At 41.6% G+C, this 14585-nt stretch overlaps 1 protein-coding gene across 3 annotated transcripts in view; it reads right to left on the bottom strand.

The window, feature by feature from the left end:
• Window positions 1–6174: 6174 nt before the first annotated feature.
• MSH3 (mutS homolog 3) overlaps window positions 6175–14585 on the bottom strand; it is a 57240-nt gene continuing 48829 nt past the window's right edge. For 2 of the 3 annotated variants that reach the window (XM_087715678.1, XM_087715679.1), the window contains exon 24: window positions 6175–7390. In XM_087715678.1, the coding sequence (XP_087571804.1) occupies window positions 7261–7390 (130 nt within the window). In that variant the 3' untranslated portion in view covers window positions 6175–7260. The remainder of the gene's footprint in view (window positions 7391–14585) is intronic. The other variant, XR_015696671.1, reaches the window with a different exon arrangement.

The following is a 14585-nucleotide window of genomic DNA, read 5'->3' as shown; positions in this document are numbered from 1 at the left end:
TCTCAGATAAATAAATATTATGGATTTTTTTTAAAAAAACATTAGATTCACATTGTCATACAAATTTCAGTCCCCTTACAAAATCATATGTATAAAATAAAATCATGCTTGAACTCTTCATACTGGGCTCATTATCATTTAACACAGGCTTGCATATTCAGGAAATCGATTGTGTTAATATGATTGTGATACTTAACAATTGCAAGAATAATTGCTAAAGATAGTGAGTGCTTTAGCACATAACAATACACTCATTCATAAAACTAGCATGCTGATATAGAGATTGCATTGTAAAAATAACCTGGTTTATTGTTCACAATCTGGCACACTGATAGACTGCATTGGCACAAAATGTGGTTATAATTTATCACACCAGTGCACAATATGGAATTCCTCTTGCTTGGCTCATATGAGAACAGAGCTTTGGTAATTAGGAAATCACCAGGAGGAATCTTGCTTCAGTCACAGGGAACCAGGTATCTCCATTTGATTGTAATGATATCTTTTCCTAGCAAGTTCCTTGCTGCAGAGGCAAAATTAGGCAGGCTGTTAAAGAGGCAGCCACTAACATACTTGTCTACTAATGATCAGCCAGGGTTCTCTAGATTGTTGGTGGGTTATTTTGTCTAATTGGCCATTGATTCCTTGCAAGATTCTTCAGAAAGTGACTAACATATTTGTGCAGCCACGTATAGTGCAATGTGTGATATAAGAAACATAGAACTAATATCAACTTTAAACATTTTATCAGCTGAACTTTGATCAAAATGTCAACAAATGGATATAATAAAATTTCCAAATATAACTTAACTTGCAATACATATTTAAAATTAAGTATTTCTCTCTTTTTTAAGATTTCACTTTTTTAAAAATTGGGTCTTTAAAAGAGGCCATTGTGAAGCTATATTATTACTGTGTGATGCAACTATTTAAGAAAAAAAGCTGTTATCAAAACTGGACAAGGCAGGAGCAAAAGATGAAGTTAATTATCTGAATTATCTCTAGCCACTTTAGGTAATCATCTAGCTCAGTGATGGCTAACCTTTTTAGTGCCGAGTGCCCAAAGCGCGCACATGCAACCTGTGTCTCCTGTGCATGCACTCCTTCCTCATTGGCGATTTTCTGCTCTAAGTTGGTGCAGGTGGGCTTCCAGGCCCAAAATTGTGCGAGGGGGGCTTGTGCGGCACCCCCACACCCTGTTTTGGCTACCAGACTGGTGCAAGAGGCCTTCCAGGCCCAAAATGGGACGCAGTAGGGCTTCACACACACCCCACATGCCCCATTTTGGCTTTCAGGATGGTGCAGGAGGTCTTCCAGGCCCAAAACAGGTTGCACATGCACATACACCCCAAATGCAATGTGAGCGCCCATCACACATACACCCCCCGGGCATACGCATGTGCATTCCTTGCATGCATCCCGCCCCTGTGCATGTGCATCAGAAACCTGAAGATCAGTTGGCCAATGGGAGGCACATGCATGGTGGAACAGGGCTGGAATGACGGCTGGCATGCCCCCAGAAGGTATACTGTGTGCCACCTGTGGTACTCATGCCATAAGTTCGCCAACACGGATCTAGCTCATAATAATATATGAATGGAATTTATCCCAAATAAAGGAATAAACTAAGTAAATTCTTGAGACTTGCAGTTGTTTTATTCTATGCAGAATTAATTTCATATTTAAACCAAGCAGGGACATCTGCTTAGTTTTTAATACCTACCCAGGAGGATTTTAGTCTCTATTCTAATTTTAAAATAATACAGCAAAACCTGAAAAGCAATTAATGGTAATGACTAATCAAAATACTATGTAGATACACAGAAGAAATTGATTATAGAAATTAGACTTTTACAGTTAGGGAAAATTAAAATTTGTCTTATTGTTGTTTCAAAACACAAAGTTGGAATCCAGTCTGTATTCCAAGATGGGAGAAAAACACAGGAAAGGATAATAGGTTGAAGGCAGGCTGCAATTGGAAAGCAGGTTTATTAGCCCAGTAGCAGCAGTGACAACAGCAAGCATTTCTGGGGGCAGCTAGCAAATTGGCCTGGTCGATAGATGAGTTTTTATGTTTTGGGGGCTTTGTAATTGAGATGACTGAGTCTGGGTGTCCTTTATTATTTAACTGTGTTGCAAGATTTCTCATTATGGTCTGCAAGGTTGTGACCAGCCCTAGAAGTAAAGGGGAAATACAAATTCTAGGTGTTTGTTTCCTTGATCTAATCTTGTCAGCCTAATCTTGTCAGTTTCAGCTATTGGGCTATTCTGTCATCTATTTGGACATTGCTTTAGCCAAGTCCGGGTAATGTATACCTTGTTTTATCATGGATGAAACTTGGTTTTCTTAAGCTTTGCCTGCAGGCTGTTTTAGTGGAGAAAAGACTGAGGCTGCTTTCTGCCTTTGTTAAGATTTTTCTCCTCTTCTCCTTTAGGAGAAATACTCTATTCTGCCCCTCTTGTTACTCTGTGGAATATGGAATATTTTATTCAGAGGAGGGGGAGCCTTCCTACACATAATAAGCTACAGACATAAAAATGCTCAATTTTAATTAGGATAGGTAGATTGTATGTATACATACTTCTTATTCAAATACTAAATAAGAATGAGGGAGCACTGTGGTATAGTAGTTAATGTATTAAAGAAAGATTGGGAGTTTCAAGCTCTAGTTTCTAAGCATTCTCAGCTACAAAAGCTCACTGGATGATTTTGTATTTCAGGCCAACCGATCTCGTAGTGAAAAATAGGAGGGAAAATTACATATGTTACCTTGAGCTCCTGTTCAAAATCTAATAAAATTGAAATCCTATAATCACATTCTGTCAAAACTATACTAACATGTGTAGAGTACTGGGCCTTTCTAGCTAACAAGTATTTATCTTTTTCCATTTATTTGTCATAAGACATATATCATAAGTGTTGATTTCAAACCAGTAGAAACTCCATTTTTGTATAATACAATACATTTTATTCATTTACTTTTGTAGTCAGTAATATTTTTATCCTTTGAGGGAGTCAGACGTAACGCTTTGAGGCACACCTTTTCCAAATTCTGTTATTTAAAGAACTAAAAATTTCAACTCTTGATCATGTTTTAGATCCCTATCATTGCCCACATGAACTGTGCTTTCATGAATGTCAGTCTATCAAATAAATAAATCTTGACAAATATAGTGAGACTGGGAGCTTTTGAAGTAAAAGTGATTAACAATATTGAACACTTTCAAGAATACATACAATTCAGTGATGATGAAGCAAAATAAATAGATTAAGAGGTTGAAGCTAGGAAATAAAATGTTCAGAGGTTATTGCATCAAACTGATAAACTTGAGAAATTATTTATTAATCATACTTTCAGTGTAGTCGCAATCACTCTGCGATTTATAATGGAAGACCAGCTATTGCCAGCTAGGGTCAGAAAGTTAAACTATTGCAATATACTCTTCATGAAACTGTTTTTGAGGATATAAGGTTAAACTTACTAAAAATGCAACAGCCTATCTGCTAAACAAGAGTCGGCAAATTTAGCAATGTTACCGATACCACAGCAGCTCTCCATTAGCAGATTGCTTCTATATTGAATTCAAAGGGCTGGTGATTACTATTAAAGTCTTATAAGACTCAACCTACATCCACCAGGAACATGCAGGATCATCATTCTGGCAAGGCTTAGCTTGTGTTTTTTTTTAAAATGGATGTCTTCAAAACCCTACACGAAATGGCGGCGTGATGGTGGGGGTGGCTGAGAATCCATCAATATGCTTTCATAATGGCTGCCGGACACTCAGAAACACTTTGCCTGATATATATTAAATGTACTGTATAGCTTTCCTTTAACAAGTACTCCCATTTTTCCTCAGAACATTTGGGAATTGGTGGTAGAAAAGCTTTTTTTAAAATTTAGTTCGTTTAGTATTTTTATTTTGTATTGCAAACCATTATGTGATTTAGGAAACATTAATAATTTTAAATGCATGAATGTATGTATAAATAAAATGGGAGAATAGTTTGCAGTTTTGTGATTGACAAAAGTCCTCAAGTCCCCATAATCAAGTGTCTCTTGAAATCTAGATCCCTTCATTCTTATCAGCACTTGTAAGCACTACTTTAAAAATTGGACAATCATTTGCATATATTTGCAGTTGCATGGCAACAACTCCCTCAGATATAATCAACAGAGGAAGTGTGTAAAGTGCGGTAGCCATCTGGGGCAATTTTTTTTTCTTTTTGGCAACCTCCCAGTTTGCTGCAGCTTGCTTTTCTCAAAGAAGACACTAGCATGGCATGACAAGTTCAGCTACATACAGCCAGCCAGCATGTCTGAACTCCCTTATAATAAGGACCTGGGGAAAGGTTTTCTGGAAGTTCCTTCAGTCAGCACAAAATTTAGTATCACCCCAAGAGTGTTTAAATAAATATTCATCACTATTTATCTACTGTCACTGTATGTGTTTAACAATCTGAGGTACTTGATATCTCATAAATGTTATCCGTTCTGACCTTGATGTATTCAAATTAACTGTTTTGTTTTAGCTTGTAAATTCATATTCATTAATAGCCACAACATTAAAATTATACACTTTACCTCCAACACCATCAACAAATTATGGGCAAATTTCTGTAAATAAATTTTTGGATATAAAGATATTTTTATTTTATGTTTTTATCTTAGAAGGCTATATAGAATGCCATTTGAAAGTTCACAAACCATTCCAGTTCATATGTCTGTCTATCTGTCCATCCATCCATCCATTTATTTATTTAGGGAATTTGTATTGCTGCCTATTCGCACATGGCAACTCAAGGCTGCTAACTTAACTTGCAGTGATTCACTTGACAGATGTGGCAAGAAAAATGGTAAAAAGGGGCAAAACCCACAAGTTTCTTACTTAGCAACATAAATGTTGGGCTCAAATGTGGGCTGGTAAGTGGAGGACTACCTAATGTTAGGCTTGAACAAAAACAGGCCAAGAGCAATGTTTCCTCTAAGGTACGCGGCTGCGCGGCCGCGCACGTGGCAAGAAAACACCGTGCAGCAGTTTCCAACTGCCACGAAGTGATTTCCAGTATCACAGGCTCCGGAAGCTGAGGAGCCTCAAATTTTCTGTCCTGGTTAGGGTTAGCACGGGCAGGGGGGCTGGGGACGGTGGCAGGAGCTTACGCGGCACAGCCGGTCTCCTAGGACCTCCTAGGTGCCGGCTGCGCCACTCAAACTACTGTCAGTCGCCCCGTGTTCAGCAAATCCGGCAGTGCTGTTGGAGGAGGAGGCGGCAGCAGATATTCCAGTGGCGGCAGGGGCTTCACTTCAGCCGCAGCGCCGGGCACAAGCGGCTAGGAGTGGCTGCCCACAAAGGACCTCCCCGGACTTGTTTTTATGAGCACAGGGCGACTGACGGTAGTTTGTGCTGGCCGCGCCAGGTCCGGACGGAGGTAGCCAGAGAGGCGACGAGGCGAAAGAGCAACATGACTGGAGGAGGAATTCTGGGAGTTGAAGTCCACAAGTCTTAAAGCTGTCAGGTTTGAAGACCCCTGGGGTTTTTTTTTCTAAAGGGTTAGGGGTGCAAGGATCTTGTAACTTGACAGCTTTAAGACTTGCATGCTTCAAATGCCAGAGTTTCTGAGCCAACATTTTGGTTGCTAAGCAGGAGCATTGTTAAGTGATACTGATATTATATAACACTTTTAATTAAGCGGGTACCTTGAATAAACATAAATTTCAAATAATACTGATTTTGTTGTTGTCTTAGGTGACATCTGTGAAAAAAATTGAGGTGCTCAGTCATGAAAATGTGCCGCTCAAATACTATTCTTTTCTGCTCACACTGAAAAAAAATTAGAGGGAACATTGGCCAAGAGGCGAAGGGTCTCCATTTGTCCCTATTCCAGCAGGGCAACATTGAGAACCACTGATCTATACCATCCATTCCGCCACTTTCTTGATGAACTGTAACTACATTTGATTGAAGATTGCTAAAACTAATCTAAAGATTTTTCTGCAGGAAGGACAAAAATTAATTCACTTTTTCAAAAAGAATAGTAATATAAAATATGAAAACTTCATTCTGCACTGGTCTATAATAAGAAATTATTTTACATCTGAGAAACCCCCAAAAATAATTTATTCTTCTGCTATTTTAGTTGTTTTAGAAATGAACACATATTTCACAGCCAGGTATAAATAGAAATTTATTTTAATATAATTTATAGTTACATAATTTTCATATTTCCATCAACAATCATAATTTTCCATCAGATAGGAAAAAGCTTTTTGGACATATAGCAATAGAACTTAGACTGATATACTGCTTCACAGTGCTTTACAGTCCTCTCTAAGTTGTTTACAGAGTCAGACTATTGCCCCCAACTATCTGGGTCCTCATTTTACCAACCTCAGAAGGATGGCGGGTCCTTGAGCCGATAGGACCTGAGCTGCAAAACTGCTGGCAATTAGCAGTCAGCAGAAGTAACCTGCAGTACTGCACTCTAACCACTGTGCCACCATGACACATACAGTTCTGGGGCGGGGGGAAATGTGATGTCTTCACACACAATTTAGAAAAATGTCACAATATTTTTATTTTCAGCATATAAAGTCACCAGATTTTAGGAAGCAATTTGAAAAATTAAAAAATTGAAGCTTAGTACAAAAATATCCATTGATATTAAATAATGCAACATGGACCATTTTTGCTTTCATAATTGGCCATGACTGCATCAAGATGATATTATGTAAAATACATTTTGCAATGATTTCTAGATACAAGAGTCTGACAAGGTGACAAGAACTCTGTGAAATATTTGCTTTAAAAGTAAAAACAGCATAGCACTAGAGAAAAGGACCTGCATATTCCATGTATTTTTTTAAACAAACTCCTCCATCAAGCTGTTATTCTGAGGGGGAAAAATACAGAAGTACGTTTTGGTTACCTGTTCATCTCTTTTCACTCCACAAATGCTAATCTAGGTGAAAATTATGTAATTTTCATTATGAAAATTGAATGAAATAAAAGGCCTTTTAACATGCTTTTAATTTGGTGGGAGATACTAGGAGCTCCTAACAGCTATACATTTTTGTGCTCCATTCTGCATAACTCATTATTGAAGTTAGTTTACAGAAATTTAATACCAAAAGTGATTATGTGAACCAGTCATTGTTATTAAAAACTATTAGTATATCCACAAATGATCTAAAATTTTACTTTATTCACATATATTTCTTTTTGTGAGATATTATTAAACCTTATATGCTATTTTCATTTTTAGTTGGAGAGTTCTGTGGAATTTTTAAATTGGCTGAAATCATTATGTACTTCAGATGCACATTTCCATCTTCGAAGTTCTTCAATGTCATCAGTGTTCCATAGTTTTGCAAAATACATCAAACTTTTTCTAAAAAACAAACAGTTCAATATTAAAAAGTATTAATCAATCAACAATCAACATGTAAGTATCTCCACTCTTATTTCATATGCATAAAATATTTATATACAATAAATGATAAACACAGTACAGTGGTGGGTTGCAGGTGGTATGCCCCGGTATGGGCGTACCGTTGCGTGCCTGGAGCACCGGATACTGTTTCGGTACAGTGCTCCGGAGGGCCCATTCGCCCACCCAAGGTCCCTACTTGTCCTTTAAGCCTTTGGCGCTTCCGCACATGGCGCGTAAGGTGCCTGCGCAACACTCCGCCAAGCAGCTGTAGCATTGCAGGCAGGTATGACGAGTGTGCGCGCGCCACACACATCCATGTGGGCGACCGCTTGTAATGGGATCCGGAACCCACCACTGACATAGTAATATACTTTCCTACTTGATAATGCAAAATGAACATAGCATACTTTGTATCACAAGGGAGATGAGAAAACAGCAATAAAACTCTCCAAAATCTCTACACAAAATTCATTGAAATAGTCTTACATTAACTTAAAATTAAATTAAATTAAAATGGCACATGCTCAGCTTCACTGTGCAATTAAGATCTATTAATTAAAAATTGACACTTTATATTTTAGTGGTTTTTTCTCCTACTCTCTAGAATCAACTCCCTCGCTAATACCCTTAAAAGTCTTCTTTTTCAGACCTTTATAAGCCAGAATAACCTTATATTAATCACTATTATTTATGGATAGTTCTTGCTTAATATCAATTCACTCAGTGATTGTTCAAAGTTAACTGAATGACAGAACGTATGACCAGTCCTCAAAGTTTCAGCCATTGCAATGTTCTACAGTCACATAAGCTAAATACAGCCCATTCCATTTGTGACTACCTTTTGGTCACCTTCCTACATGCTGCTGCCAGTGGGTCCTGTCATACTACGCATCACTTCTGTACTGTCCAGGCCCTTCTTTTGCCCTTCTCTTTCACACTGGTGCAGCCAAGGCCTCTGTTCACATCCCACTCAGAGCCTTCTCTTGTGTTTCAAAATATGGACCTACCAGTCAGAGTGTAAACTGAGGCCTTGGTAGCTCATGAAAGAAGGTGTAGCTAGTATAATAGTAATGCACAGTGTGGTGGGAATGACAGCAGGTAGGCAGGCAGACAAAAGGGAAGAGACTGGGGGAGATAGGCAAGGGGGAGTTCAGGAGGGGGTAAAGGAGGCAATCCCATACCTTACTGAGGGCTCAGATCTGGGAGGAACCAAACCAGAAATGGCCTGGATCAAGATGTCTTCACTTAACAACCAATGGGTTTCAGTTAATGATAGCAATGGGAACTGTCAGGACTGCTAAGTGATAGACTCACATGCCATCACACTGTCATTAATTGAGGGCTTTCTCTATATTATGGTTGCGCTGGTGTTAGGACATGTCTTACATTGTTTATTATATTGTTTTATTGCTGCTATTGCATATTATTTTTTGTTCATCTATATTACTTAGACCAGTGTTTTTCAACCACTGTGCCGTGGCACACTAGTGTGCCGTGACATAGTGTAAGGTGTGCCGTGGGAGAATTACTTTATATATAGTCAATATAGGCACAGAGTTAAATTTTTTTAACATTTTCTAATGGTGGTGTGCCTCATGATTTTTTTCATGAAAAAAGTGTGCCTTTGCACAAAAAAGGTTGAAAAACACTGACTTAGACCATCAGGAATGTCCTACCCTTTATAGCAAGAATGCCAATAGACTGTAAACAATGACTTATACCTCAAAAATCAATTTAAAAAAATTATTGGACTTTTCATTTTCATTTCATTTTTCATTTTATTAAGCATTTATAGGCCGCCCTTTTCCCTGAGGGGACTCAGGGCGGCTTACAATAATAGGGGAGGGGAGTGCAGGACAAAACACAAAAAGAAAATGTGAATAAAAGTAATTAGCAATAAAAGACCCAACATTCATTCAACATTCGGGAGGGGTGAGAGTAAAGTCTTATCCCCAGGCCTGACGGGATAGCCAGATCTTGAGGGCTGTGCGGAAGGCCTGGACGGTGGTGAGGGTGCGGATCTCCATGGGGAGATTGTTCCATAGCATCGGAGCTGCAACTGAGAAGGCTCTCCTCCGCGTAGTCGCCAGTCGGCACTGACTGGCGGATGGAATTCGGAGAAGGCCTACTCTATGCGATCTGATGGGACGGAGGGAGGTAATCGGCAGAAGGCGGTCTCTCAAATAGCCAGATCCACTACCATGGAGCGCTTTATAGATGGTAAGAAGGACCTTGAAGTGCACCCGGAGACCAACAGGTAGCCAGCGCAGCTCACGGAGGATCGGTGTTATGTGGGCGAACCGTGGTGCGCCCACAATCACTCGCGTGGCTGCATTTTGGACTAGCTGAAGTCGCTGGATGCTCTTCAAGGGCAGCCCCATGTAGAGCACATTGCAGTATTCCAGCCTAGAGATCACAAGGGCTCGAGTGACTGTTGTGAGGGTCTCCCGGTTCAGGTAGGGCCGCAACTGGCGCACCAGGTGAACCTGGGCAAATGCCCCCCTGGTCACAGCTGATAAGTGGTGGTCAAAACACAGCTGTGGGTCCAGGAGGACTCCCAAGTTGCGGACCCTGTCTGAGGGGTATAAATTTTGACCCCCCAGCCTGAGCGATGGAATGTCAGCCAAATTGTTGGGAGGAAGACACAACAGCCACTCGGTCTTGTCCGGGTTGAGTACCAGTTTGTTAGCTCTCATCCAGTCTTTAACAGCCTCAAGACCCCAGTTCATCACGTCCACCGCTTCATTGAGTTGGCACAGGGCGGACAGATACAACTGTGTATCGTCCGCGTATTGGTGGTATTTTATCCCGTGCCTCCGAATGATCTCGCCCAGCGGTTTCATGTATATGTGAAACAGCAGGGGGGATAAGACCGAACCCTGGGGCACCCCACAAGTTAGGGGCCTCAGGGACGATCTCTGCCCCCCCACCGACACCGACTGCGACCTGTCCGAGAGGTAGGAGGAGAACCACTGCAGAACAGTGCCGCCCACCCCCACCTCCCGCAGTCGTCGCAGAAGGATACCATGGTTGATGGTATCGAAAGCCGCTGAGAGGTCAAGGAGAACCAGGATGGACGCGTGGCCTCCATCTCTGGCTCTCCAGAGATCATCGGTCAATGCGACCAAAGCGGTTTCTGTGCTGTAACCGGGCCTGAAGCCTGACTGGAAGGGGTCAAGATAGTTAGCTTCCTCCAAGGTACGCTGAAGCTGGAAGGCCACCACCTTCTCGACAACCTTCCCCACAAAGGGGAGGTTGGAGACTGGACGGTAGTTATTAAGAACAGCTGGATCCAAGGACGGTTTCTTCAGGAGGGGTCTCACCACCGCCGTCTTAAGCGCGGTGGGGAAGTACCCCTCCCGAAGAGAGGCGGTAACAACCGCCTGGATCCAGCCTCGTGTCACCTCACTGCTGTTGGTAACCAGCCAGGAGGGACACGGGTCCAGTATACAGGTGGAGGCACTCACAGCTCGCATAGCCTTGTCCACATCCCCGGAGGCAACATCCTGAAACTCAACCCAGAGATGGTCTGCCAAGTCATTCCCTTGTGTCTCGGCTGGATCTGCGGGGGTGGAGTCCAGGTCCGACCGAAACCGAGCAACTTTGTCCGCCAAGAACTGAACATACTCCTCAGCCCTACCCTGTAAGGGGTCCCCCGTCTCCCTCCTATTTAGGAGGGAGCGGGTTATCCTAAACAGGGCGGCTGGGCGGGACTCGGCGGACGCTACCAAGGTGGCAATGTGTGTTCTCTTAGCTGTTCTTAATGCCCGGATGTACTCCTTGGTGCATGCTGTCAAAAGTGCTCGGTTCGGTTCGGACCTATCGGATCTCCACTGGTGCTCTAGGCGTCTCCTCCGGCGCTTTATCTCCCGGAGCTCCTCAGTGAACCAAGGAGCCCTCCGGGAGCCACTGACCCGGAGGGGCCGTAGTGGCGCAATCTGGTCCAGAGACTCTGACGCTGCCGAGTGCCAGGCAGCAGCAAGAGTCTCCGCCGAACTGTGGGCGAGAGTATCAGGAATAACCCCAAGCTCCGTCTGGAACCTTACAGGGTCCATAAGTCGCCTGGGGCGGAACCACCTGGTCGGTTCCTCCTCCCTACGGTGGGGGTTTGGCCTCCGGAAGTCTAGCCTCAGTAGGCAGTGGTCTGACCACGACAGGGGTATGATCTCATTACCCCTCATTACCCCTTTTGTTACACTTGTAATAGACAAGGATTATCTAGGGCAGCTTTTTGCTGGAGATGTGAGGACATGCTTCCTTACAACATTATTTTTACAATGTCTTACCCTGTTTTCCCGAAAATAAGACCTCCCCGGATAATAAATCCAATTGGGCTTTTGAGCGCATGCGCTAAAATAAGCCCTTCCTTGAAAATAATCTCTCCTCAAAAATATTGCAACACAGCAGCAGCCATGAAGTGACTACGCTCACCACCTCCTGAACCTCAAAAATAATAAGACCTCCACGAAAATAAGGCCAAATGCTTATTTGGGGGGTCAAAAGAAAATAAGACCCTGTCTTATTTTAGGGGAAACACAGTATACTTATTAGGTTTGAGGAGAATTAATGGATTATATAAACATGACTGTGTAACAAAAGTTGAATTTTTCAAAGGATAATACTCTCCTAAATTATATATCTAGTTCATGGAACTTGACAACTGGACAACAAAAATGGATTCTGGGTACCTTTACTGTAGCTAAATGACTGACATTGCAACACTGAAAGATGTATGTATGGCCATATTTATTCAACATATTGAAGACTTGATTTCATTTGCTACTTATAAGCGAATTGCTTATAGACATAAACTTTGTATGGATAAGTATAATGAAAAACGGGACTCATTTATACAAAATATAGTAAGTTAAAAAGCATGATAATTATGTACGTGTATTAGAAATGAATATTCATTTTCATTTCACAGATATCTACTTGCAAAAAGTTTGTATTAGATAATTATATATAGTCAGGATGGGGAACCGGTGGCACGCGTGCCACAGGTGGCACGCGGAGCCATTTACCAGGGCACGTGAGGTGTTGCCCTGCCAGCTGAGTTCAGCCTTTTTTAAAGGCATTTTTCATCCTCCCCAGGCTCCAGAGGCTTTATAGGAGCCTGGGGATGGTGAAAAGAGCCTCCCCTGCCCCCCTGGAGGCTCTCCAGAGGCTTCAGGAGCTTCCCTGAAGCCTCCAGAGCGCAAAAAAACGGCCCTATGGGCAAACCGGATGTTTGGGAAGGATTAAAAAGGACCCTACGAGCAAACCGGAAGTCACTTCCGGTTTGCTCAGAGGTTCGGTTTAAGCCCTCCAGAGGCTTCGGGGACCTTCAGGAGGCTTCCCTGAAGCCTCTGGAGGACTAAAAACCACCCTCTGAGCAAACCGGAAGTCAATTCTGGTTTGCTAGGGGGGTCATTTTTTGCCCTTCGGAAAGCCTCCTGAAGGTCCCTGAAGCCTCCGGGGGGCCTCCGGGGGAGGCTTTTTCGCCCTCCCCAGGCTCCGATAAAGCCTCTGGAGTCTGGGAAGGGAGAAAAAAGCATTGAAAAATGGGGGGGGGAGCGCCACTCATGCGTGCATGCGCACTGGGGGGTTGCGCATTGCATTATGGGTGCGGCACGCCTGCGCACAACTCCCCTGCCTCCCCCCCATGGCATGCGAGCCAAAAAAGGTTCACCATCGCCGATATATAGAATTGTAACTGTAATTATACTATAATGACATATTTTACTTTTTGTTGTATTTTTTCACTTATTTTTAAGAATGTTTTTTTATGTTTTTTGTGTTTTGTATCTTGTTTTTTCTTTTTTTGTTATTATTTTAAAAAGCAATAAAAAATTAAAAACTTTCTACTGGAATAATCAATTAAAAAGTATTAAATTGTTATGATTTTTTCTTAAGAAAAATATTTTTACCAAAGATCATTCTAGTGTTTCTTTTGCACATGACAATTGATTACACACATTGATATGCTTCTCAAAACAAATTAGATCATGAGAAGAAGGCGGGGCTTAGCAGTGAGAAGATGGAGTTTTAGGCTACTCCTGAAATTCCTCTATACCAAAGGATTTTTTGGACGGGTTCTTTGAACCCCAGCTGTCCCGAAGACGACAGTGGAGGTGGGGAGGGACCCAGGACCCCAGAGATAATCGCAAATCTCTGGGGGAGGGTATTAACTCCCCGTGCCAATTCCTTTTTGGATTAGCTGTGTGCTAACTGAAACTGCAGGTCGCCCCTAAGAATGGAAGAAGTGATATCATCTGGTAAGCTGATTTTATTATCCAAGAGAGATTGTTCCTGTTAAAAATTAAGCTAATTGAAAACCAAACAACAGAAGATCAGCGGCGAATTAGCTTTTCTAATGGTTTTATGACTGGTGGTTACTCTACCTTTTAAATGCTTCAAGAAACTCCGCGATATTCTCCCCCCTCTGAATCTCCCTAAGTGAATCGTAAAACTTATTTCCTACTAACTAGCCCGTCACGATTCGACATTTTTATTACTTTACTATCCAGCTCTGTTTACAACAAGAGATTAAAAAAAAAAAAAAAAGTTAAAAAGTGCTTTGAAGCCTCTGGGGAAAAAAAAGAGAGCCTTTATTTTAACTACGACACATCATGGCGTCCCAAGATACTTCCAAGACTTCATTTCAGACTCTTTTCTCTGCGTGTAGAGAACTTTTTCATTCTTACCAAAGATTGGAAAGAAAAATGGATCAATTTATTCTAAAATATGAAGCTAAAACTGAGAACGTTGAATGCTTAAATGTTCCTGAAACACAAACGGAAAATGTGAGAAATGGTGTCTGGTCTATCTCAGAGGAAGAGAAGAAGGGGGAAGCCATAAAGACGGCTCATTTAAAGGGACAGTGTGCAGAAGGAATAGAGAATCCACCCTTGAGAATTAAAGTTAAATTGGGAAGCTTTATAAACCAAGAACAACTTTATTACTTCATCACTGACATTCAGAATCCAAAGGTGCCGAAACACTTTTGTTTGGACTTGCTTATGGAAACATTTGGTAAATTTATTCAACGAATGGCTACTGGACGGAGAAAACCTTGTGGCTGGAGGGACACAGGCTGACAGATGGGACAATAAAAATTAAAATTAGCTAGATCGAATTACTTTAATTTGTAATAGATATAGCTGAATAATGA

Source organism: Thamnophis sirtalis, unplaced genomic scaffold (assembly GCF_051295495.1).
Source record: "Thamnophis sirtalis isolate CommonGarterSnake01/CBP01778 unplaced genomic scaffold, rThaSir2_p1.2 scaffold_5, whole genome shotgun sequence".
In the NCBI taxonomy this organism is placed as follows: domain Eukaryota; kingdom Metazoa; phylum Chordata; class Lepidosauria; order Squamata; family Natricidae; genus Thamnophis; species Thamnophis sirtalis.
The sequence above is the reverse complement of the archived record's forward strand: the minus strand, read 5'-3'. Positions and strand labels throughout refer to the sequence as shown.